General features: G+C 39.3%; 1 protein-coding gene and 1 long non-coding RNA gene across 9 annotated transcripts in view; one reads left to right on the top strand and one right to left on the bottom strand.

Moving 5' to 3' along the window:
- LOC132378460 (catenin delta-2-like) overlaps positions 1-7788 on the top strand; it is a 1187639-nt gene extending 1179851 nt beyond the window's left edge. For all 5 annotated transcript variants that reach the window (XM_059945388.1, XM_059945390.1, XM_059945393.1 and 2 more), the window contains 2 exons: positions 1395-1471; positions 4485-7788. In XM_059945388.1, the coding sequence (XP_059801371.1) occupies positions 1395-1471; positions 4485-4745 (338 nt within the window). In that variant the 3' untranslated portion in view covers positions 4746-7788. The remainder of the gene's footprint in view (positions 1-1394; positions 1472-4484) is intronic.
- On the bottom strand, positions 6939-23167 carry LOC132378467 (uncharacterized). Of its 4 annotated transcripts, none has more exons than XR_009507043.1 (5): positions 23098-23164; positions 22419-22467; positions 9238-9296; positions 7838-7909; positions 6939-7047 (listed from the first exon to the last, which is right to left on the bottom strand). It is a non-coding gene; the product is annotated as an uncharacterized LOC132378467 (long non-coding RNA). The 4 variants fall into 4 exon arrangements; XR_009507041.1 differs by lacking the exon at positions 22419-22467 and adding an exon at positions 11260-11641 and having other exon boundaries at positions 23098-23132; XR_009507042.1 differs by lacking the exon at positions 22419-22467 and having other exon boundaries at positions 23098-23167.
- Between the last annotated feature and the right edge of the window lie 24 nt (positions 23168-23191).

Raw genomic sequence — 23191 nt, 5'->3', positions numbered from 1 at the left:
TGGTGAAGTTTTATAAGACACTAGTCAGGGCACACTTGGACTATTGTCAACAGTTTTGGACCCCATATCTCAGAAAGGATGTGTTGTCATTGGAGAGAGTCCAGAGGAGGTTCATGAGGATGATCCCAGGAATGAATAGGATTAACTTGATAGGCATTTGGCAGCTTTGGGCCTCTATTCACTGGAACTTAGCATAATGGGTAGGAATCTCATTGAAATCTACCAAAAGTTGAAAGGATTAGATAAACTGGATGTGAAAAGGATGGTTCCTCTGGTGGGGGTATCCAGAACTAGAGGGTGCAGCCTCAAAATTGAGGGGCAATTTTAAAACAGAATTGAGGATTTTATTTTAGCCAAAGAGTGGTGAATCTACCACAGACTGCAATGAACGCCAAGTCCATGGGTATATTAAACACAGAAGTTGACAGATTCCTGATCGGTCGAGCCCTCAAGGGATATGGTGAGAGTGCAAGTGTATGGGGTTGAATGGGATCCGGGATCAGCCGTGATGGAATGGCTGAGTGGACTGTATGGGCTGAAAGTTCTGCTTCAATGTCTCATGAATAGGAAAGCACCTTTCAATGTAACCAAACTTTACCTCCTGCAGCAGAAGCTTTGCTACCTGAGCACAATGATATTTAAAGATTTTCTTGATAGTTCCTACACCTTAGTAATAAGGGCCTTTATCTTTATTTCTACACAAAGAAATTCATTCTTGAGAACTCTGCATTGACTGTCAGCCGACTAAGATATCATGATATGTGATGCAGCATTGTAATCAATCCATTAAAACCATGGTTGCTGGTACTTCCCTCTATCGTGCAAGGAATATGTTAACTTTCGAAGCCCAGCAGAGCAATGGGATTAAGTCACATTATGTTGTATGATAGCTATCAAAACCATACAAATAATTATTTATGGACCTAAACTCAAGCGTGATAAGAAGCAAGAACCTGCTTTCTACAATAGGCACCGTCAAATAAGTACACTTTGTTGTATTTGTTCTCAGAATGTGGCTAACTGGATAGAATAGAATTTATTGCTCAACACTAACTGTATTGAGCAGATCCTGGTGGTGGGTCTGATTGAAATGCTGCCCTGGCAATGTTATGTAGCAAATTTCATAATGTTATGTCATTGATTAGTTTTCCATTCAACATGGTGGGACAAGTAAATTGGAGATGAGGGTTTATGAGATCAGACAGTAAATAAAGGGAAGTTGCTTTTATACTTCCTTTGAAACTACTCAGTTTTTCTAGGCTGAGGGCTGAATTCCCAATGGCAGAGGGAACGCATCTATTGGAAATAACAGAGCTTAACCAATAACCTATTGATTTTCTTAATATAATGTTTTGTATCACATGCCTTAATGTGACCTATTTTTATTTGAACAGCTCAGCTCTCTGTAGTGGCTGGATCAGGCTATAGGAATTCCTACGCTACTCCCGTTGAGGCTATCAAGCACAACCAGGTCTGTTATTCATTTTTTAAAAAACAAATGGCTTACATGTTTAACTATTGGCAGCCTGTATGGAATGATATCTGAGCAAAGCAGCTAAATGCAGAAGCTTTCCTAACCTTTAGTCTCCTTTCACCAGTGAGAATGCTACAGATTATAAACTGTAGACAACTTGCTGGAATCAGGAGCCTCACTGATACTGCTTGACCTGCCAAGATCCTCCAGCTATTTGTCTTTTGCTCCAGTAAATTTTAGATGTTTTCTCTTCCTTTGAGAATTACCAGGAGAATGAGCTTGGTGACTTTTCTTCTCCCAAATTATTGTGATTTCTATGTTTTTACAAGCTGATGGAAGAGGGAATAATATTAGGTATACTTTTGTAGAAAGCTCAGCCTTATGTACCCATTCGTTCTCAATCAAGAGATAAAGATGGAGCCAAAGCCTAGGAAACCCAGTATACCAATGGAGAACAATTGATCTCCAGCTACATAGCAGGGCAAGGTTAACACCACAAGAATTCCAAAGTAATCAATAGTTGCATGACAAATTTAACCCTAACATTTGTGAATTAAAAATTTCCATCTAACGAAACAAAGGTTAGGCTTTTCTTTGGTTAGCAGCACTTTGGTTAAGCACACCATAGGAAAGATGTGATTAGGCTAGAGTGAGTGCAGAAAAGATTCACAGAAATGTTGATGGATTGGCGTCCTTGAGTTTTTCAGAGAATTGATAGGCTGGGACTATTTTCTGTAGAGCAAAGGAGGCTGGGGAGATTATCTGATAGTTTATAAAATTATGAGACATAAATAGATATTTTCAATATTTTCCCAAGCTAGCTAGTGGTGGGGGAGGGCAAACTAGAGGGATTAGATTTAAAGTGAGAGGGGAAAATGTTTAAAGGTGATTTGAGGGGGCAAGTTTTTCCACAGATGTTGGTGGATCTTAGAATGAGCTTCCAGATGACGTGGTAGGGGCCAATGCAAATACAATATTTAAAAGACATTTGGGCAGGTACGATAGATAGAAAGCTTTAGAGGGATTTAGGTCAAACCTAGGTAAAAGGGATTCGTGTATATAGGTGCCTTGGTTGGTATGAATGAGTTGGGCCTGCTTCAATATGTAACTCTATGAATCTATAAATGGAAATTCCATTTCTAGCAGTAAGACATTAAAGGCAAAAGAATAGGCCAGTCTTCCCTTTGACCCTATTTTACCATTTAATTAGATTAAGGCCCATCAACATCTTAATTACATTTGCTTACCTTTCCTCCATAACCTTATAAACAATCTACCAGTCTTAATCTTGAGATGTCTATTTGATAATAACCGTAGACTTCCACTATCTTTTGTTATGGAAGTGCTTTCTGATTGTCCTCTTGGATTTCCTTCTAATTTTACAAATTATTTCCTTCCCCACCCCATTTACATACTCTCCACCAGGGAACATAGTTTCTAATCCTGTTAAATATCTTCATCATCCCTTAGGAGTGGGAATACAAGCCAAATTTATGCAATCTATTCTCATTATTTTATTTTCCAAGTGCCAGTTTTATTCTAATGGGGCTATTGTACAACAGTATTAGAAACAACAGGCTAAATTTATATTCTGCCTGCTCTTGACATCGGTGGCCTTGGCAAATGTTGGGAAATTTTTGAATTCCGTTCTAATTAAAAATGGTATAAATCCAGAAAATCACTATTGTATTGTGTAAACTAATTCTATATAAACAGAACTTTAACTAGTATTTCTAGATTGGCTTTGTTCTTAAAGCAGAAAAATATAAGAGGAATTTAATTGAAATAAGTTGTAATATCTATTTTTGATGGAGTGGGATCTGTTTCTCTTGCCTGAAGTTTTGGGAATGCACCAATTTAAGGAAATTAGCCAACTAGATAGCAGGAGGTAAAGAAATTAGTTTATACTGTTTTGATCTGGAATGTATAAATTAAAAGTTAGTGGAAATAGATTCTGTTGTGACTTTCAGAAAGAGTATTAGTCATAGAGCAATGCCTAATGAGTCCATGCCAACTACAGTATCCAACCAATTAGCTCTAATTTTCTGCAATTGTCCCATATTCCTGTAAGCCCCATCACTCTATGTACTTATTCAGGTGCTTCTTAAATGATATTATTGTACCTGTCTCAACCAGTACCTCTGGCAGCTTATCCAACATACTCACCATCCTCTGTGTGAAAATGTTGCCCTTCAGGTCCTTTTTGAATCTTTGCCCTCTCACCTTCAACCCATGCTCTCTAGTTTTGGACCCCCTACCCCACTCAGGGTAAAAGTTTGTTACCATCCACCTTTTCTATGCCTTTCATAATTTTAAACATTTCTTTAATCCTATACATTTACTATTCAGCTATGCTCTAAGGAGAAAAGACCTAGCCTGGTCAACCTCTCACTATATTTCAAGCCCTCTAGCTTTGGCAATATGATCATAAATCTTGTCTGTAGTCTTTCAATATCTTTTCTGTAACAAACTAACCAAAGATGTACACTGTAAGGCTCCAAGTACAGCCTCACCAACGACTTATACAACCAAAACATTATGTCCCAAATACTATATTTCATGCCCTGATTGAATGCCAGTGGACAAAACACCTTCTTCATCACCATTTCTACCTATGATCCATGCACTTCTGCTCTTGTGATCTTTTGAAATGCCATCACCTCACACTTCTCTGCATTTGCTACTCCCTCTGTCCGTTCTAACTGATCAAGATCCCCTGTAATCTATGATAATCTTCTTCACATTTAACAACAATACCTAATTTCTTGACATCTGCAAATTTACTGATCAAGCCTTATGCATTTACGTCCACACAAAATGCTGGAGGAACTCAGCAGGTCAGGTCCAGAATTTTGTGTGTGTTACTTTGGATTTCCAGCATCTGCAGACTTTCTCATGTTTATATCATTTATATAAACATGATTTAGACATAAATTTAAAAGGGGAGGGGAAATTGCAGATTTCAAGCAGTTAAATCGAGAATCATGGTCTAATTCATTTTTTTCTATAGGTTTCATCGCAACCTGTTGCACAGGAACCCAGTAGGAAAGACTATGACACTTATCAAACCTATCAAAACTCTACTGGAAATTACGATGACTCTTTCTTTGAAGATCAGGTGCACAGTCGCCCAGCAACCAGTGAATACAACATGCATCTCGGCCTGAAGTCAACAGGCAATTATGTTGATTTCTATTCTGCCGCGCGTCCCTATAGTGAGTTAAACTACGAGACAAGCCACTATCCAGCCTCACCCGATTCTTGGGTCTAAGCAGAGGTGGCAGATACACAAGAAAAAACAAGACCCTGGGAACTGTGCATGTGCATGAATATCACAAGACATTTTTCAGCAAGTCTTAAATTGTCAGAGGTCTGTTCCATAGGACAGTCATTGGGTAAAACGTTGTAGATGGTGGTCGGATGGATAAGTACTGAGAGAAATGCAAGTGACATTCAGCTCATATGAAGGAAATGGAAGATTTGCTCACCAGAGAGCAGGAGTTGGGGGTGCGGTTGGATAGGACTAGAAGTTCATGATGTGTATACAAAAAAAGAGGGTGGTTGGGGAGGGAAGGGGAGTACTATTAATCATGCAAAGAAAATGGTATTGTGGATGGCAATGAAAGTGGTTAAAAGTAAGAAGAGGGAAATGGGAAAGGCCATGTCAAAGGTCAAGCACAAGAGCCTGAATGTGTTTACACTTGTTACAGGGACAGTCTATCACCTCTTGAAGACAAACATTTTCGTGTGTCACAGCTTGTAGTTTTCAGTCGGGTTTTCTTCTGTACAGCAAGACTATTTCTCTCGCCACCTTCCTGGGTTCTTTTTCTTTTTCATTTTAATGCTTTGTTGTGAAGTATTGGATGTACATTACTGATCAATGAGAGCATTGTGTCCATTACAGCAATGCCAAAGTACTCCTTCCGTCTCTTGTTCTTAATACTATTTTAATTACAAACAACAAAAGTGTAAGCGAGTTTGAGCAGATGTGTGAATTTCCAAGCTTTCTTTTTTATGAAGTAACTAACTGAAGGAAGTATTTAGCAGTATTGTTTGTTCTGGTATGTGGATTTGTTTGTGTGGTCACTAACTGAAAACCTCATTGGTCGCTTATATTACGAGCATCATTCCACACGCTCATTTGATGAGACGCGCTCTCTGTCTCTCTCTCTCTCTCTTTCACTGCCTAAAGTTTTAGATGTAGATATTTGAAGACAATTTTTCATTTATACCAGTTTTGTTTATGACAATACAGTGTTAACAGTAAATAAATGAAGTTGTCATCCATGTTTGTAAAAAATATCGAGGAAAAAAAGAAAAAGTTTTTTTTCCCATGTTTCTTTCTCTTGATACAAAATCAACAATAGTTCCAATGTGCCATAAAGTCTGTTTGTGTGAATCTGCAGTATCCTTTTTCAGGCCTAAAGCATACTGAATTTTAAAACTCAGATAGGTGGGTCAAAGGTAATGTTAACCTGATTTATCAGGTGGAAGACCTATATGATCAGGTGGAACACTGGTTTTACACCCCACTTATTATTGTTCACCTTTGAATTTTTTTTAAACACTCCATAAAAACTATATTGAACTTAATACCCAGCCCACTGTCATGTAAGTACTTTAATCAAAGTAAATCAAAATATAGGGGTGGAATTCGGTGCAAAATCATTGTAGAACTTAATCTCATGGGTTTCTAAGTGGGCAGCTTTGGTTAAAGTGAACTTTTCACTTCAAGCCTTCAATGAGCGTGTGTTGTCTGTGTCCAAACCATAGAGCTCCTGGTCTTACTTAGGATACATTTAAGTCATTTTACAACACAGCTGCAATTGACGTACAGACTCATGGATTTTATTGCGTTTAACATACTGCACTGCATTCCATGGAAACTGGAACCTTTTTTCAAAGAACTGCATTGTATATCAAGATACACTGAAGGGTGGCTTACTGTAAGGTATCCTCTATTTAGCTGTGATTTAAAGTTACCTGTGTAGGCAAACATAAAAGGGATACTGCCCTCTTTAAAATAACTTTGTTTTTGAGAATAGTGCAGCAGTACTCATTGGTGCCAAATGAGAAGTAAACAAGATGCTTCAAATTCTAATTGTAGGAAATAAAATACTCTGAAAATCGATGGGTAGCTGATTGTCCTGCTGACAGTTTGTAGATGTAGATAGACAAGATTTAAATTTGTTAAATGCTTTTTACAGTGTGTTTTGTCAACGATGAAAAAAGGGTAAACAGCATACTGGGCTATATGGAGATTATATAGCCTTTAAACTGCAGTCTTGAAAGAAACTGGGTAATGTGATTAAAAAATAAAATGATGCTATTAAAATTTAAAAACTGTTCAAATAAGTTTCTTTAACTAATGCAATGAAGTCAAATGTCCTAGCATTCCCCATGCATCAACTTTTAAATTTTTCACAGAATGGTGCAATCAATTCCACCCGAATTTATCTGTAAAGTTGAGGTGGGGGTGGGGGAGGTCACAGCACTTTGGATTGCAAAACTAAATATTGTAGGATCATCCACTGAATTCCCATGTACAGTTCATGATTCTGCTAGCAATTCACCTGCAAAACAACAAAGCACTGTAATGGATTATGGATTTTCTAACACAAGTTACCAACAAGTATAAACTTTCTTCTGTCTTTAAAGCAAGTTTTTCATGCACGCAAACCTGGCATATACATTCAGTGGCCACTTTATTATGCAAATATCTAACCAGTCAATCATGTGGCAGCAACTCAATGCATACAAGCAGGCAGACATGATCAGTTGTTCAGACCAAACATCAGAATGGGAAAGAAATGTGATCTAGATGACCTTGACAGTGGAATGACTGTTGGTACTAGATGGGGTGCTTTGAGTATCCCAGAAACTGATCTCCTGGAATATTCACACACACAAATCTAGTGTGTACAGAGAATGGTGCAAAAAAAACCCAAAAATCATCCAGTGGGTAGCAGGTCAGTGGGCAAAAAACACCTTGTTAATCAGAGAGGTCAGAGGAGAATGTCCAGATGACAGAAAGTCAACGGTAACTCAAATAACCACACGTTACAACAGTGGCATGCAGAACAGCATCTCTGAACGCACAACATGTCGAACCTTCGAGTGGATAGGCTACAACAATGGAAGATCACACGGGGTTACACTCCTGTACCTAATAAAGTATGCACGGAGTGTATGTCAGCCAAATAATTGAGCATGCCAACAGTCACCAAGTTATACCTATTTCTGATTCTTCTAGGAAGCACCACAAATTAAACATTTTTGGGAGCAAATGTTGACGCAGGATACTAACAAGTATATACAATTGAGACCAGTAATTAGTTCAGATTTATTTTTAAAGATACTTACAGTGATTTAAAAGACAGTATCTGTGGTTAAACTAATTTCAGCTGTATTCTTGAAATTTCTCTAGGGTGCCTCCTTAAATGACAACATTGGATGTTTTCAATACAGGAAAATAAACACACTACTCAATTGCACTGGTTCATGGAAGTTTTTTTTAAACAGTTTTAATTGCCAAATGAATTTCAGAAATAAGCTAGAAATTTACTTTGTGAAAAGTACAATTTCAAGTAAAGTATTTGTAACTTTCCTCACCAATAACCATTTGTTTGAATTGCTTGTGCAATTCAAAGTTCAAAGTAAATTTATTATCGAAGTACATCCCCATATACAACCGAGATTTATTTTCTTGCAGGCATACTCAATAAATCCATAGAATAATAACCATAATGGAATCTATAAAAAAGCGCACCCACTTTGGCATTCAACCAGTGTGCAAAAGACAACAAATTGCACAAATACAAAAATAAATAAATAAATAAATAAATAAATAAATAGACGAATAATAAACACTAAGAACGCAAGATGGTGAGTCCTTGCCCTTGAAAGGGCAAGTGAAGCTGAGTGAAGTTATCCCCTTTGATTCAAGAGCCTTATGGCTGAGATGCAATAATTGTTCCTGTAATAACTGTTACTGAAGTAACAGTGTGAGTCCTGAGGCTAAGGACTTAAACTGGGTACCACAAATACGAAAGCTATTATTCACTTACCGCTCTTCTTCATTCCTGCATACAGTACATGGACAATATCTAGCCACAGACTTTTAAATAGCAGATAACATATAGCAGTTCAAGTAAGCGAGAGGCTAGATCTCCTGCCGTGACTGTCACCTCCTGACAACACAAAGCCTTTCCATCCTCCCCCTCCCCAACTCACAAGTTAATAGTCTGATGGAGTTCCTTCCAATTGGCCTGGTGAGTGCAGCTCCAACAACACTAAACAAGTTCAACACAATCCAGGAGAAAGCAGCCTTGTTGATGTTTTACACCTTTCTTCAACAAAAGTATCCCTTTGCACTGGCACAATAGAACATGATGCATCCTGTATGCTGAGATTTAAGAAGATGTGTAAAACAGAAACTATGTTACCCAATATTAAAGTTGCACTGTAAACTCATCATCTATTACTTTCTTCCTTCCCACCTTCTCCATTACCATTGGTACACCATGATCGCGGGTCTATTTTCTACAAAACTCACTTAATTTCCTTTACTCATCCAGTCTAACAACACATCCCACCATGGAAGTTAAGTAAAGCAGGTGCCTTCATACACTACTACCTGCAGGTTTCCTTCCAACATCCTAATCTTAAAACGTACTGTGGCTCCTTCAGCATTGCTGAGTGGAAATCCTAAGATCTCAGCATTCAAGAAGTACTATGAGCTGCAATTTAAGGCAGGAACTCACCTTCGCCTGCTTGAAAGTGATCAGATATGGGGAATGAAAACTGTCCACACAAATAATCCCTGGAAATTGAAAAAATAGTAAATTTAAAAATCAAAGTAACAGTTGGCATCCCAGACATTAATTGACCATTTCTTATATTGTTCGTGCAACTTTGCTTAATAGAAATTGGTTAACATTTCAGACAAGATTGTATTTAAGCATCAAGATTCATAATGAGTTTGCTGGTAAAATCTTTTTTTTCAATTTTGATAAATAGTCTGCACTGTAAATGCAACATCTGTTCTCTCCCATAATGCTTCTTGGCTCTTGTTTTTACTAAAGTCTCGTGTCTGATTGATTATAACTGCTGCTCTGCAGTTATAAGAGACAGTTCTCTCTCTCTCTGTCAATATTTAACAGAATTATGCAGCATGAAAGAAAGCTGTTTGGGCCAAATCATTCACACCAACTAAGTTGTCTACCTGAGCAAATCCCATTTGCCTGCATGTGGCCCATACCCCTCCTGACCGTTTACCAGTCTAAACATCTTTTAAATGTTGTAATTAGTTTTAGACTCCCAGAACCTGGGGGGAAAAAACTGTGGCCATTCTCATTATCTATGCCCTTTATATTATACACTTCTATAAAGTCACCCTAGTCTCCTAATGCCCAGGGGAGAAAAAGCCTGTCCAGCCTCTCTATATAACTCAAGCTTTCTAGTTCAGGTAACTTGTGTTGATACCTGGGAACACCATCACTTGAAAATCCCCCTCCAAGATACTCACCATCCTGACCTGGAAACCTGGAAACATATCATCTTTCCTTCATTGTCGCTGGGTCAAGATCATGGAATTCCCTCCCTCACAGCACTGTGGGGGTATCTACACCTCAGAGACTGCAGCAGTTCAAGAAGGCAGCTCATCACCACCTTCTCAAGGGCAACTAGGGATGGGCAATAAATGCTGGCTGAGCTGGCAATGAATAAACAAACTTCCCAGTGAATCTCTTCCATACCCTTTCCAGCTTATTGACATTGTTTGTACAGCTGAGTGATCAAACCACACACATTACTTCGTGTTGTCTCACCAGTGGCTTGCAGAGCTATAACATGACATCCCATCTATTGTACTCAATACAACAGATGAGATGCTGGAGGAACTCAGCAGGTTAGGCAGGATCTATGAAGGGAAATGGACAATTGACATTTTTGGTTGAGAAACTATTTCCATATCTGGATGGTGCCCAACCTGCTGTGGTCCTCCAGCATTTGTAGTATCTTGTGTCTCCTGTACTCAATGCACCAACTGATGAAGGCAAAAGGACCAAGGTAAATCCTTCTCTCTAATGTGCAATACCACACACTTGTTCAGGTTCAATTCCACCTTCCATTCATTGGCCCACTACCCAATTTATTGCAATGTTCTGCTGCATGTAATATCTTGTCTTAAAGTCAGGCTGACATGAAAGAGATAAATGGCTGTTTGAGTAAGAAGTTAAGATCTTGCTTCTGCTTGAAAGAAGATTATTGTAAGATGTAGATATGATGCATAGCAATACATTATAACCAACCACTATATCAGCTACCAATTCCAACATAATCACATAAAAATTATCAAACCTTGTTCCACTTTAAGACCATCCACAACTATTTACATATGTTTTTAATATGGGAAGAGCACAGCTGATATTGTTGGACTAATACTTTATAATCTGCAGGCACATGACATTTCAAACATTGAAATCTGGAGCAACACACAGAGTGCTGGAGGAACTCAGCGGGTCAGGTAACTTATGGGAGGAAATGTACAGTTGACATTGGGTTGAGACCTACTGAATTCCTCCAGTACTTTGTGTGTTGCCTGATAATCTGATTATTTCAACTACTGCAAAACAACGTAATCACACACTAACCTCTATAACCTAGCAATATTATGTAGCTTTTGCACAAATACCCTCACGTACACCCATCAATCTTTACCTCCCTTGGAGAATTTGCTTCTTTTTATTTTCTACTACATAAAGTGTCTTTGGATGATCAGTTACCTTGCCGTGGCACAGTCACTTCAGGTATTTTCATCACTTTCTTTCTACCAGAAATGTGACCTTACTCTTCAAATTCTAGTCTATCTGTGCAGTACTTCAACAAGATTTGTCCATCCTTCGAGGTTCAATGACCAACTGAACAAAGTTCTCAGATGAGACTCTCCATTTGTCAGGGTTGACCGTTGATATTGCATCCTCACTGTCCACATGATAGGCAAGCTGGTATGCAAGCCAGGACAGTACGATATGGAGATCAAGCTGTCGTCCACACAGAAGATAACAATTCAGTTTGGCGGCAGCAGCATCACAGGAGTTGCCAGTCAGCGTTGAACTCAATGTAGGACTGCAGCTCTGAATGGTTCCACCAGATTCAGTAGGTAAGCTACACATGAAGGCCAAAAGCTAGACTTAGTTGTCAGAGGCTATTTGAGGTGCACACCATTGGGAGCTTATCCCCACTACCTCCCCCAACTATGACTACCTTAATTTCTTGGATAAGTTTGTATAAAATGAAGTATAAAGTCCTCCAACTGTTATTCTAGCTCTTCAGTTAAAGGCCAGTATCACTATTTATCATTTTTCTTATACTTCTAGTTTTTAATAATGGTTACGTAAAGTGATGATGTTGTGACCAAGAGTGAAGCTGATTCTTTAATTCGCTTGCTAATCAAGCTTGCTGCCACACTCTTGTAAATGGCTGAGATTGCTCCTGTGCACATAATTTACAAGTAGCCATCATCGGCGCACGACAGTTTTTCTGAAGAAATTACATTACCTTTAATGAGAAATTGCTTTTCAGACATCTCCAATACTCCAGCACTGATGTGGCTTACCATGGGGACCAAGAAAAAAGAGATTTCAAGTGAAACAGAAGGCCAATATGCAAATTTTTGTTTAATAAAGAGGTGACCAGATTGAAGCTTGAATAACTATCATGAAATGGGAATTTGAGTGACACTTTAAACAACACCTAAAATTGAAGTTGTGTTTACTCCCAGATGGCTGGTCACTGTTCATTGAAGTGCTGATCAATAAAATTGCATTTAGCCTCTTTAGTTAGTGGATATAGGACTTTAAAATGCCATTTGTTTAAAAAGCTTTTGCACAATTGTTCCCAGTGTCAGCTTCAATCCTCCAACCAATGTGCTGTCCTATGGTAAACTACCAGTTTGCGTTCAAGGCACAATCTGACCAACTCTCCATTGCCTAAATATTCAGCAAAAAAAATGGGCAGAAATCTCCATAGTCATGCAGTATTTCAAACTCAGACAAGAGAAAATCTGCAAATGCTGGAAATCCAAGGAACACACACAAAACGCTAGAGGAACTCAGCAAGCCAGGCATCATCTATGGAAAAGAATACAATTGAAGTTTCAGGCGAGACCTTCAGCAGTGTTTCCAGCTGCTCTACAAGCAATGAAGTATAGTTGCTGATGTAGTTTAGGGGATAAAACAAATAACCTTCACACAGCAAAGCCCCACAACAGCAATTTCAGTTGGCAATATTCAACTCAGTGGCTTTCAGACCCCATTTTCCCCTCAGTTGTACGTCTTTAAGTAAGAATCACTATGTAAGAATCCATTAAGTAAGAATCCATTCCCAGATATGCCCTGATCTCATCCTGTTGTGATTAATCTTCATCCTAACCAGATTGTGACTGTCTTGGGGAGTAAGGTAGTAATATTATCTCAGTAGATGTTTGTGCCATTCAGGTTGGGAACCATTACTCAAAAACAAGAAGGAAGAAGTGCCAAGATTGAATAAACTTTATACACATTCAAAGGATAGCATTCAGTTGAAAATCAGGAATGTTTTAGGTGAATATGCAGACAGATTATTCATGGAAATCAATAATAAAAAACATGGCAGCAAGCCAGACCATATATTTCAAATGTTATAAAACTAAAATACAAATACTTCTGAAAAAGACAAAAGCTAATATTTTGTATTTATATTGCATAACACAAACACCTTTATGACTTGAAAGTCACTTTCATTGACCTATTAAATAAATAATGCTTTCTGCCTTGTGAGTTTACATACCACAGAATAAAATGACTGAACTTCTGTATGTGTCAGCAGCAATAACAATTCAGTGTGCAGCATTTTGAGAGAACCTTGAAAATCAATGAAAATGAAGGATATATATACAAGAAACAGCATGCCATTTCACATTGTATTACACTTCATAAAACAGCTCAAACATAATCTATAAATTTGTCAACAACAGAACTATTGTTACCAGAATTGCAAATCGTGATGAGAAGGCATACAGGTGTAAGATAGATCAGTTGGTCGGGTGGTGATGCAGCAACAACTTTGCTCTCAGCATTGGTAGGACCAAGGAATTGATTGTGGACTTCAGGAAGGGGAAGTTGAGGGAACATGCATCACTTCTCATGAAGGGATCAGAAGTGGAAAGGGTGAGCAGTTTCCTGGGAGTATGAGGATCTACCCTGAGCCCAATATATTGATGCAATTACAAAGAAGGCACAACAGTGGATATATTTCATTCGGAGTTTGAAGAGAATTGATAAGGCACCAGACACTCACAAAACTTCTACAGATGTACCTTGGAGAGTATTCTAACTGGTCGAATCACTGCTATGGAGGGGCATCCACACAGTATTGGAGAAAGTTGTAAACTCAGCCAGCTCTATAGTGGGCACAAGCCTCCCAGCATTGAGGATACTTTCAAAAGGCAATGCCTCATAAAGGGGGCATCCATCATTAAGGACCTCCCTCATATATATGATAAGTATATATACTTATTGTAATATATAGTTTTAAATATACATAGCAATGTACTGCTGCTGCAAAACAACAAATTTCACGCTGTATGCCAGTGATGTTAAACCTGATTCTGGTTCTGATAAAATATCTCCACCAATGATGTCTGTCTTTCACAAGCAAAAAGTCATTTGACTGACCTCTGGGTGGATTATCAATCTACAAAAGTGCACTAGTTATCAAAATTGCAGTTAGTTGCCTTGATTTATGGATTCAGTGCTGACCTGAGATTCTCTTAGATAAAGCTTTATTAGTATTATTCATAAGCAAGAAAAACAAACTTACAATCACAAATTATAAAGCAGATTGATAGCTAACCAGTCTTTGGAGTGTCTGAAATATACAAACCAACTTAATTTCACTTTCCAATGAATGCCCAGTAAAAGACTCTAAACTGAATCAAGAAGAATATGTTGTGACTAATAACAGAAAGAAAATTGCTACATTTGGAAATATCATCATTGCATTCTGATACCTGGAACTTTGGGTGAGATGTGGAATCCTGTGGAAAATGACCTGGGCCATTTGGCCCATAAATGGGTGTAAAGCAGAAATTCTTTTCCTGATATTAAAGTTGTACAGTAAATACATCCTCCATTACTCACCCACTTTTTCTTCATCAGCTTTCCTTTCCTTTGTCTTCTCCTTTATTCCACTTACTCTATTTTCCTATACATCCACAACTTCTCTCATTTCCATTCCTATCTCACTTATACTGACAATGCCCCGTGTCAAGAATTCATTAGGTCTCACTCCAGAGATATACAAAATAATGCAATGTACAAAACAGAGAAGCTGGTTACAGTCACAATGGAGATGAGACACTACCGCTTGTGAGAAAGGAAGACCATTTAGAATTAGTCTTTTCTGAGGATAAACTGTTATAGTTTGGACAGGATGATTAACAACTTACAAGGAAATACTTTTGAACAAGGCAATAGAAAGATCTCTGCTCAAACAGAAGCCCACCAGCCAGAGAAGCAGATAGGGGGGGGGGGGAACAGAACATCAGCACCTTATGTTCTGATAAATGGTAGAGAGATGCAGAACCAAAGAGTTATCTCCACCTGCCACTTCAGGTGGAACATGAGTGGATAAGATGCCATGACCTCAGTAACAGAACAATGAGAAGTCATGGATATGCAGCATGAATGGAAAAGGAAAGAGGCACTGATAGACTCTGCTCATCTAATCACCAGTGGCACATCACTTCAACATTGAGATAATTCACGTGATCTAATATCTTCCAAGGGGGTAGAAAAATGAACAAGATTGACACCATGATCAATAGCGAATTGCGATGTTCAATGACATGAAAAAGTGAGGAAATGAACAGATTTTGGCAGTGACTAGTATTTTATGGAAGCCTTCATCAATTTACACTTCTTAGTTTTAAGTTTATAAAACGAGTGACATAGGCTTTAGAGGTTAACAAACTACAGAAGTATAGAAAGCAGTTAAAAACTTGGTAGAGAGGGAGAAAGAAATGGAGAGATCAACAAGGTGAACAAAGTGACAATGAAACCAAGAGAAAAGTACAGAAATGGATTTTAGTATGGTTTTGACAATGTTTCACACAGTAGGATCATCCTGAAAATTAGGATATTTTGAGTCCATGGTGACTTGATTGATTGGATCAAAATTGGTTTCCCCATGGAAGACAGAGTGTAATGGTGCATGGGTCTTTTCCCAAATGGAAGTCTGTAACTAGTGGGGCTCTGCAGAGACCGCTGTTGTCCTGTTGTAGGATGAGTGAGTGGCAGATGAAACAAAGATTGGTGGCATAGTGGACCACATAAAAATTGCCAAAGGATACTGCAGGATAAACATCAGTTGGAGATACAGGCAGAGAAGTGGTGGATAGAGCTTAGTCTGAGCAAGCATGAGGTGCTGAACATTGGGATATCAAAAATAGAGAGTACATATCTAATGGCAGAATCCATAACAGTGTTGAACTGAGTTCCAGATTTGTATTTCCCTAAAAGTAGTCATGCAGTTTGATAGGGTGGTAAAGAATCCATAAGGCATGCTTGTTTTTATTAGCTGAGGTACTTGCACAATTCTATACAGTTTTATACAATTCTAGTTAGAACACGTTTAAACTATTGTTGCAACACACACAAAATGCTGGTGAAACACAGCAGGCCAGGCAGCATCTATAAGGAGAAGCACTGTCGAAGTTTCGGGCCGAGACCCTTCATCAGGATACTTCATATGTCCTTGTAAGTGTTCTACCAGCATTTTGTGTGTGTTGCTTGAATTTCCAGCATCTGCAGATTTCCTCGTGTTTGCTTTTAAACTATTGTTGTCAGTTTTGTAACCTCATTATAGAAGAAACTTGGAAGCTTTGGGGATGGTGCAGAGAATGATTCCTGGTTTGGAGAACATTTGCTCCAAGGAGAGATTGGACAAGCCGAAGCTGTTTCCTCTAGACAGATGGAGGCTGAAGTAAGACTTAATAGAAGTTTATAAACTTATTCTTGGATGAATATAGTAAATATCTGGGGAAGAGTGATTATCTTAATAAAGAATCATTAATTTAATCAGTTTGGCACAACATTGTAGGGGCTTGTCCTGTGCTGAACTTATCTATACAAATCACCTAAACCCCACTGAAGTAAAATATCCTGGACACATAATCACAGAGGTTACAGGACAAATACCATAAGCAGCACAGCAAAACAGATCAGTATGGCAAACATCTTGGAAAAGCAAACAAACAAGCAAGCCCAACACTAACAGAGAATGCATCTGTCCACGGCGAGCAAGAAACTGTCCATAAAATGATCAAATTTATTAGTGGCAAGCAAGAGATACCAACAAATACATGGTCTAATTTATTTCTGATACATCTACTAACAACAGTGACAGATCAAGAAAATCACTAAACTAGACATTTCAAAGAACCACTAAACTGGGAGCCCCCTAAAGAAAAAGTGTACACTTGGCATGCATTAGATGATTTACTGCAGACATCCCAATAAAGGAAGCATACATCCAAGTCACTGAACTGTTTGAAAGAGGAAAACTCTTGGCAGGCATAACTTGAATGTAGAATTGTTCCAAGATAAATTTTCAGTCAGCATCAACCATCTTGCCGCTGGTGTTCACATCAGTCTGCTCAGAACGGAGAAGGTAACACCATATGATAATATTTACATGCCCAGCTTGTGGTGCATTTATGGGTATATGCAGACACTTTTCATATAATCAATACTTAAATATTTCTAATCCAATTTTAAATGTTATGTTGTTTGCAGAGAGCTCAATTTTAACATCAAACAGGAATTCAGCTGCTGTAAATCATGTCTGTAATCCACCTTATTGCCAAGGAACATTAAACTGACACACATCTCATTCATTGTACACCTTCCCTTTTCAAATGATTTAACTCTGCTGTCACATACCCAACACAACATACAAAAAGCACCTACCAGTATCTAACAGTAAAACATTCATATAGTTGGGCAGTTCCCATCAGGATTGATGGTGGAACAGGTCAGGATATTCAATTTAGTTGATTAAATTGCATACAGTCTAACAAATAAAGCAGATGAACTTAGGACATGGATAGGAACATGGGATTAAGATATTATAGCTATTATGTAAACATGGCTAAGGGATGTGCAAAAGTGGCAGCTTAATATTCTGGCATGCAAGTGCTTTAGGTGAGATAGAGGTGGAGGAAAGAGACCTGGGGACTTCCTTTTTCGATTAAGGGGAACATCACATCAGTAAGTTGTTAAAGATGACATTATGGGAGGATTATTTGCAAGGCTATATGGGTGGAACTGAGAAATAAGAAGAGGGGTCATACAACAGGCATCAAGTAGAACTCAGGAATTAGAAAGACAAATATGCACGTTGTAAGAATAATATTGTCGTCATCATAGGAGATTCTAACTATTCTGATATTGACAGCATTTGCCTTAGTGTTAAAGGTCTAGATTGAGTACATATTCAATATGTTCAGGAAAGCTTCCTCGTGCAGTATATAGATGGTCCTTCCAGGGTGGGGCAAAGCTTGATCCACTCCTGGGAAATAAGAACCTGAGGGGGAAATTTTTTTTAAAAAAGCAGGTGGCAGATATATGGAATCAGCTGCCAGAGGAAGTTGTTGAGATAAATACATTAGATACATTTAAAATGTGGACAGTTATATGGATGACATAAGTTTAGAAGAATTTGGGCCAAGTGCTGGGAAATGGGATTAGTTTGAATATACGTTTTGGTAGGCATCGACATGTATGGGCCAAATTGCATTTTTCTGTGAGTTTATATCTGGAACAAAATCATCATAATACAATTCTAAAATTGTATTGTCATCCTTCATGATCTGGCCTACATGTCTTCAGATCACATTTCATGTTGTCGAGTCTTGCATATTTTCTAAAATAGTCTAGTATTCAGTTCCATTTCATTCAGTTCTACCATTACGTCTACACTCAAATAAAGGAATAAAACTGAGTGTTTTACCTGCTGTTGATCTTGGCACTGAATTTGAACACAACAGGTCACTCATACCTGAGTAGTTGCATGCCTTCAAATTGATCATGGGCAAGGGAACTTCCTCCTGATGACCACATACCATTCTACCGCAACTGATGAATTAGTGCTCCTCCACATGGAACGCACTAGGTAGAAGCACTAATGGTAGTGAGAACATATAATATACACTGGGGTCCGTTATTAAAACTGGCTTGGTAGCACCATTTCAGGCCTAGCTGACTAAATCCTCAAGGACATTGCTGGCCTACAGAAAGGTAAGGCAACACAGGGGATAGGGCAGCTGACTACAGTGCTGTGGATCATCATCACCATTTGTAAACTTGTGACCTGGCATATTCTTCACCATGCCATGATTATCAAACTAAAGAATCAACTCTGGTTCAATAAAGAGTGCAGAAGGACAAGCCAAATCAAATCAAATTCAAAATCAAGTTCAAGTTTAATTAACATTCAACCATACATGAAGACAGCTGAACAAATCAGTGTTCCTCTGGGGCCAAGATGCAAAAATAACACAGCACATTCAAAATAGTGAGCACACACACTGTCTTGCAAAAAAAATACAACTGTAGCACCTAGCTCACCTAAAAATGGTGAACTGCCAGCCTAGCGAAGCTATAATACAGGATGTTACACAAGATTAAAAGCAAAAAAGACACACAATATTCTGAGTTAAGCTATCTCACCATCATCAGATCAGCTTAAAGCTCAGCAGCCTTGCAATATCTAACCACGAATGGCAGTAGATAATTCACTGCTAAAGGGACGAGGCACTTCCAAAAACACCCCATACTCAATAATAGTCAGGCTCAGCACGTGAGTGTTAAGGCCTGATCACTATAACCATGTTCAATTAAAAGTACCAAATAGATGACACTGCCATTGGCACCTCAGGAAGAAATTGAACTGAATCATCTGCTTAGCATTTGACCAGAAAAACCCGGTAAAACTGAAGTCAATGTGCATCAAATAGAAAGCAAACCAGAGATTGGTGTCACACCTTGCACAAGGAATATGGTTGTAATTTTCAGAGGGCAATCATCCAAGATGAAAAACATCATTGCAGAAGTTCTAGGACTAACCATCTACAGCTGCTTTATCAAAAATCTTCCTTCCATTATAAGAACAAATTTGAGGATATTTGCATCATAGTTTTGGGCCCCTCATCTTTGAAAAAATGTGCTGCCATTGGCGAGGGTCCACAGGAGCTTCACAAGGATGATTCCAGGAATGAAAGGGTTATCATACGAGGACTGTTTGATAGCTCTGGGTCTGTACTCGCTGGAATTCAGAAGGATGAGGGGGGATCTCTCGAATGTTGATAGGCCTAGACAGAGATACAGAAAGGAATTTTTCCATGATTGGAGAGTCTAGGACAAAAGGGCACGGCCTCAGGATAGGAAGGGTACCCTTTAAAAACAGAGATGTGGAAAAATTTCTTTAGCCAAAGGGTGGTGAATTTGTGGAATTTGTTGCAGCTGTGGAGGCCAGGTTGTTGGGTGTATTAAAGGCAGAGATTGATAGGTTCTTGATTGGACATGGCATCAAAGGTTACGGGGAGAAGACCGGGAACTGGATTTGAGGAGAAGAAAAAAGGATCAGCCATGACTGAACAGCAGAGCAGACTTGATGGGCCAGATGGCCTAATTCTGCTTCTATGTCTTATGTCCTAAATAATAACTATCTCCAACAAGAGTCAAACTGCATATACAGCACGGAAACAGGTCCTTTGGCCTAGCTTTTCAATGCCAACCAATATGGCTACCTGAGCTGGTCTCATTTACCTTTGTTTGACCCATATCTCTCTAAATATCTATCCATGTACTTGTCCAAATGTCTTTCAAATATTGCAATTGAATTTGTCTTTCCAGTTTCCTCCGACAATTCATTCCATATTCCCACAACCCCATGATGAAAAAGTCCCTTTTAAATCTTTACCCTCCCATCTTAAATCTAGGTCCTCTAGTTTTAGACTCCCCTACCCTGGGGGAAAAAACTGTGACCACTCACCTAATGATTTTATATACCTCTATAATCTCACCCCAGCAGCCTCCTATGCTCTCAGGCATGAAGTCCCATCAAATCCAGCTTCTCCGTATAACTCAGGTCATCCAGCTCATCCTCGTGAATCCTTTCTGACTTAATGACATCCTTCGTATACCTGGATCATTTGAACTGCACACAATACTCTAAGTGGAGTTTCATAGATAACGTATACATTAGCGACAGGATATCCAACTGCAGGACTCAGTTCCCTGACTGATAAAGGCCAGCCTTTGTCACTGCCCTGTCTGGTTGTGTCACTGTTTTGAGAAAACCCTCGGTCTCTTTATTCCACATGTTCCAGGGCACTACCATTTACTGCCCAAATTCTGCCCTGGTTTAAGTTAACAAAATACAACAGCTCACACTTGTCCAAGTTAAGCTCCATCTGCTATTCCTTGGCCCTGTTCCCCAGTTCGTCCTGACCCTGTTGTAATCTCAGAACACCTCAACATTCAACGATATTACAATCATCTTCAATGCTCTGGGGTTCAACACTGACTTGAAACTTAACTGGACCAAACAAATAAAGAATGTGGCTAAAATAGGAGGTCAGACACAGTGTATCCTGTATCATGTCACTCAATTGCTAATACTCCAAGGCCTTCCTGCCATTAACAGGACATAGTCAAGTGCATTATAGACTGCTGTTTACCTGGATCAGTGAACCGCTAGCACACATCAAGAAGACTGACACCATCCAGTCTTCACTGGCACTCCACCTACCGCATGAGTATCGTGGTTCCAATAGACACCACCTATAAAATGTACCGCAAGTACTCATTGCACACTGCTTTGATAGCACTAATTAAACAATGGTCCCTACTACCATGAATAACAAGGACAGCAAATGCACGGGAACACTACTATCTACAGATTACTCCAAAACACGTACCATCCTGATTTGAGGGCAAGTTGACTCATTGCCAGCCCTTTTGTCAAATGGCCCAAATCCTGAAATTTTCATTAACTGCACATGGGCAACAGCAACTCAGGAAGGCTGTTCATAATAGTCTGAAGATGAGCTGGGAGATAGCAGGGAGCATTAGTAGATTTATCAGTTCCTCATAAAGTCACTGTGAAACAATGATTAAATAAAAGGAACAACCAAAGAATAAGATTTAATCAGAAATATGAATGTTATGCTCCAGTCAAATTGCACCATGTTCATTAAGTAAAAATATTCTCAGTGGTACACAGGTGCAAAAAAGGTAATCCTCACCAACAGAAGACTGAGCTGAGGAAAGACAAGAGAAAGAGAGGTGAGCATTGCCCTGAAATATTTCTGTCTCCATATCTACTGAATAGTTCCAGCATATTGCCTTTATAGCTCAAGAAAAGCCTTTCTGCTTGAAAGGCTTCGATGAGGAGTTTATAAAAAATCAATAATGTTAACAAATTATTTTTGATTTAAATGCCATCTAATGAAGAGAGGGGAGTGGGGGTAAAGGGTTGAGGATGGATGAGTGGCTTGGGCAAGGAGGGGAGGTGGGAGAGGAGTTTGGGCAGGGGAAGGGGTTGTTGACATGATGGGGAAAGGGGGTAAGCAGGGATGGGGTGGAGTGATCTGGGACAGGATATGGGGTATTGGGATGGAGATAATGGGAGTGGGAATGTTAGAAGAGGAATGATGGGGTGAGGATGGGGAGGGGTTGGCAGTATAGTAGGATGATGGGGGTTGGTTGGGGGTTATGAGGGAGGCGAAAGGGTTGATGGGGCAAGGTGGATGGGACTGATGGGGGCAAGCGATCATAATAAACCCTCCACCATTACACTCTTATTACCAAGACAATTTGGATTCAGTTGACTAGCCCACCTGAGACACCAAGGTCTTTAACCTTTTGTAGCAGCCCTTCATGTGAGATCTGGTAAGTCATTAGTGAAGTATCAGTTAAAATATCTAATACTCCTTGAATTTCAGCAACCAAACTGAATTATCAGTCGACAAAGCCCTTTTCTCTTGAGTGCATACAGATGAAAAGTATTCATTCAGACTTTTCATAAACACAGGGAATCTGTAGGTGTTAGAAATCTTGGAAATCAAAATACTGGAGAAACTCAGCAGGTCAGGTAGCATCTATGGCGAGGAGAAAGCAACAAACTGTACAACATATGCTAGTAGCATTAAAGCCGATTCTGATAAAGTTGACATTTCGGACTTGAACATCGTCCTTTATCCTCCATCCATAGATAATGCCTGAACTGTTCAGCTCCTCCAAAACTCGTGTGTGCACATGCAGACTTTTCCTTTGCTTTCTATCCCTCTCTTCCCATTCCCCCTTTATCAGATAATCTCCGTTGTTACCTCCCCTCTCATCTCGTCTATTCCTCATCTTCTCCATCCGCCCAAACTCCTCCCATCCCCTCTCACTCCTTCACCCCATCCTGCTCTTCCACAACCTCCCTCTCGCTTATCCTCCTTCCCCTCTCCCTCATCTATCCCGACCCTCAGCCCACTTTCCCCACCCCCCGATCCCTCTTCTTCCTCGGCCTACCTCTCAACCCGTTCACCCTGACCCTTCCCCTCCCCGCCAGCCTCAGGCTCCACAGGGCGGGCGGCCGTCCACGTCCCCGCCTGACGTGGCCGCC

This window comes from Hypanus sabinus, chromosome 20 (genome assembly GCF_030144855.1).
Source record: "Hypanus sabinus isolate sHypSab1 chromosome 20, sHypSab1.hap1, whole genome shotgun sequence".
Lineage (NCBI taxonomy): Eukaryota > Metazoa > Chordata > Chondrichthyes > Myliobatiformes > Dasyatidae > Hypanus > Hypanus sabinus.
Note: the sequence above shows the minus strand (reverse complement) of the source record. Positions and strands in the feature narration are given on the sequence as shown.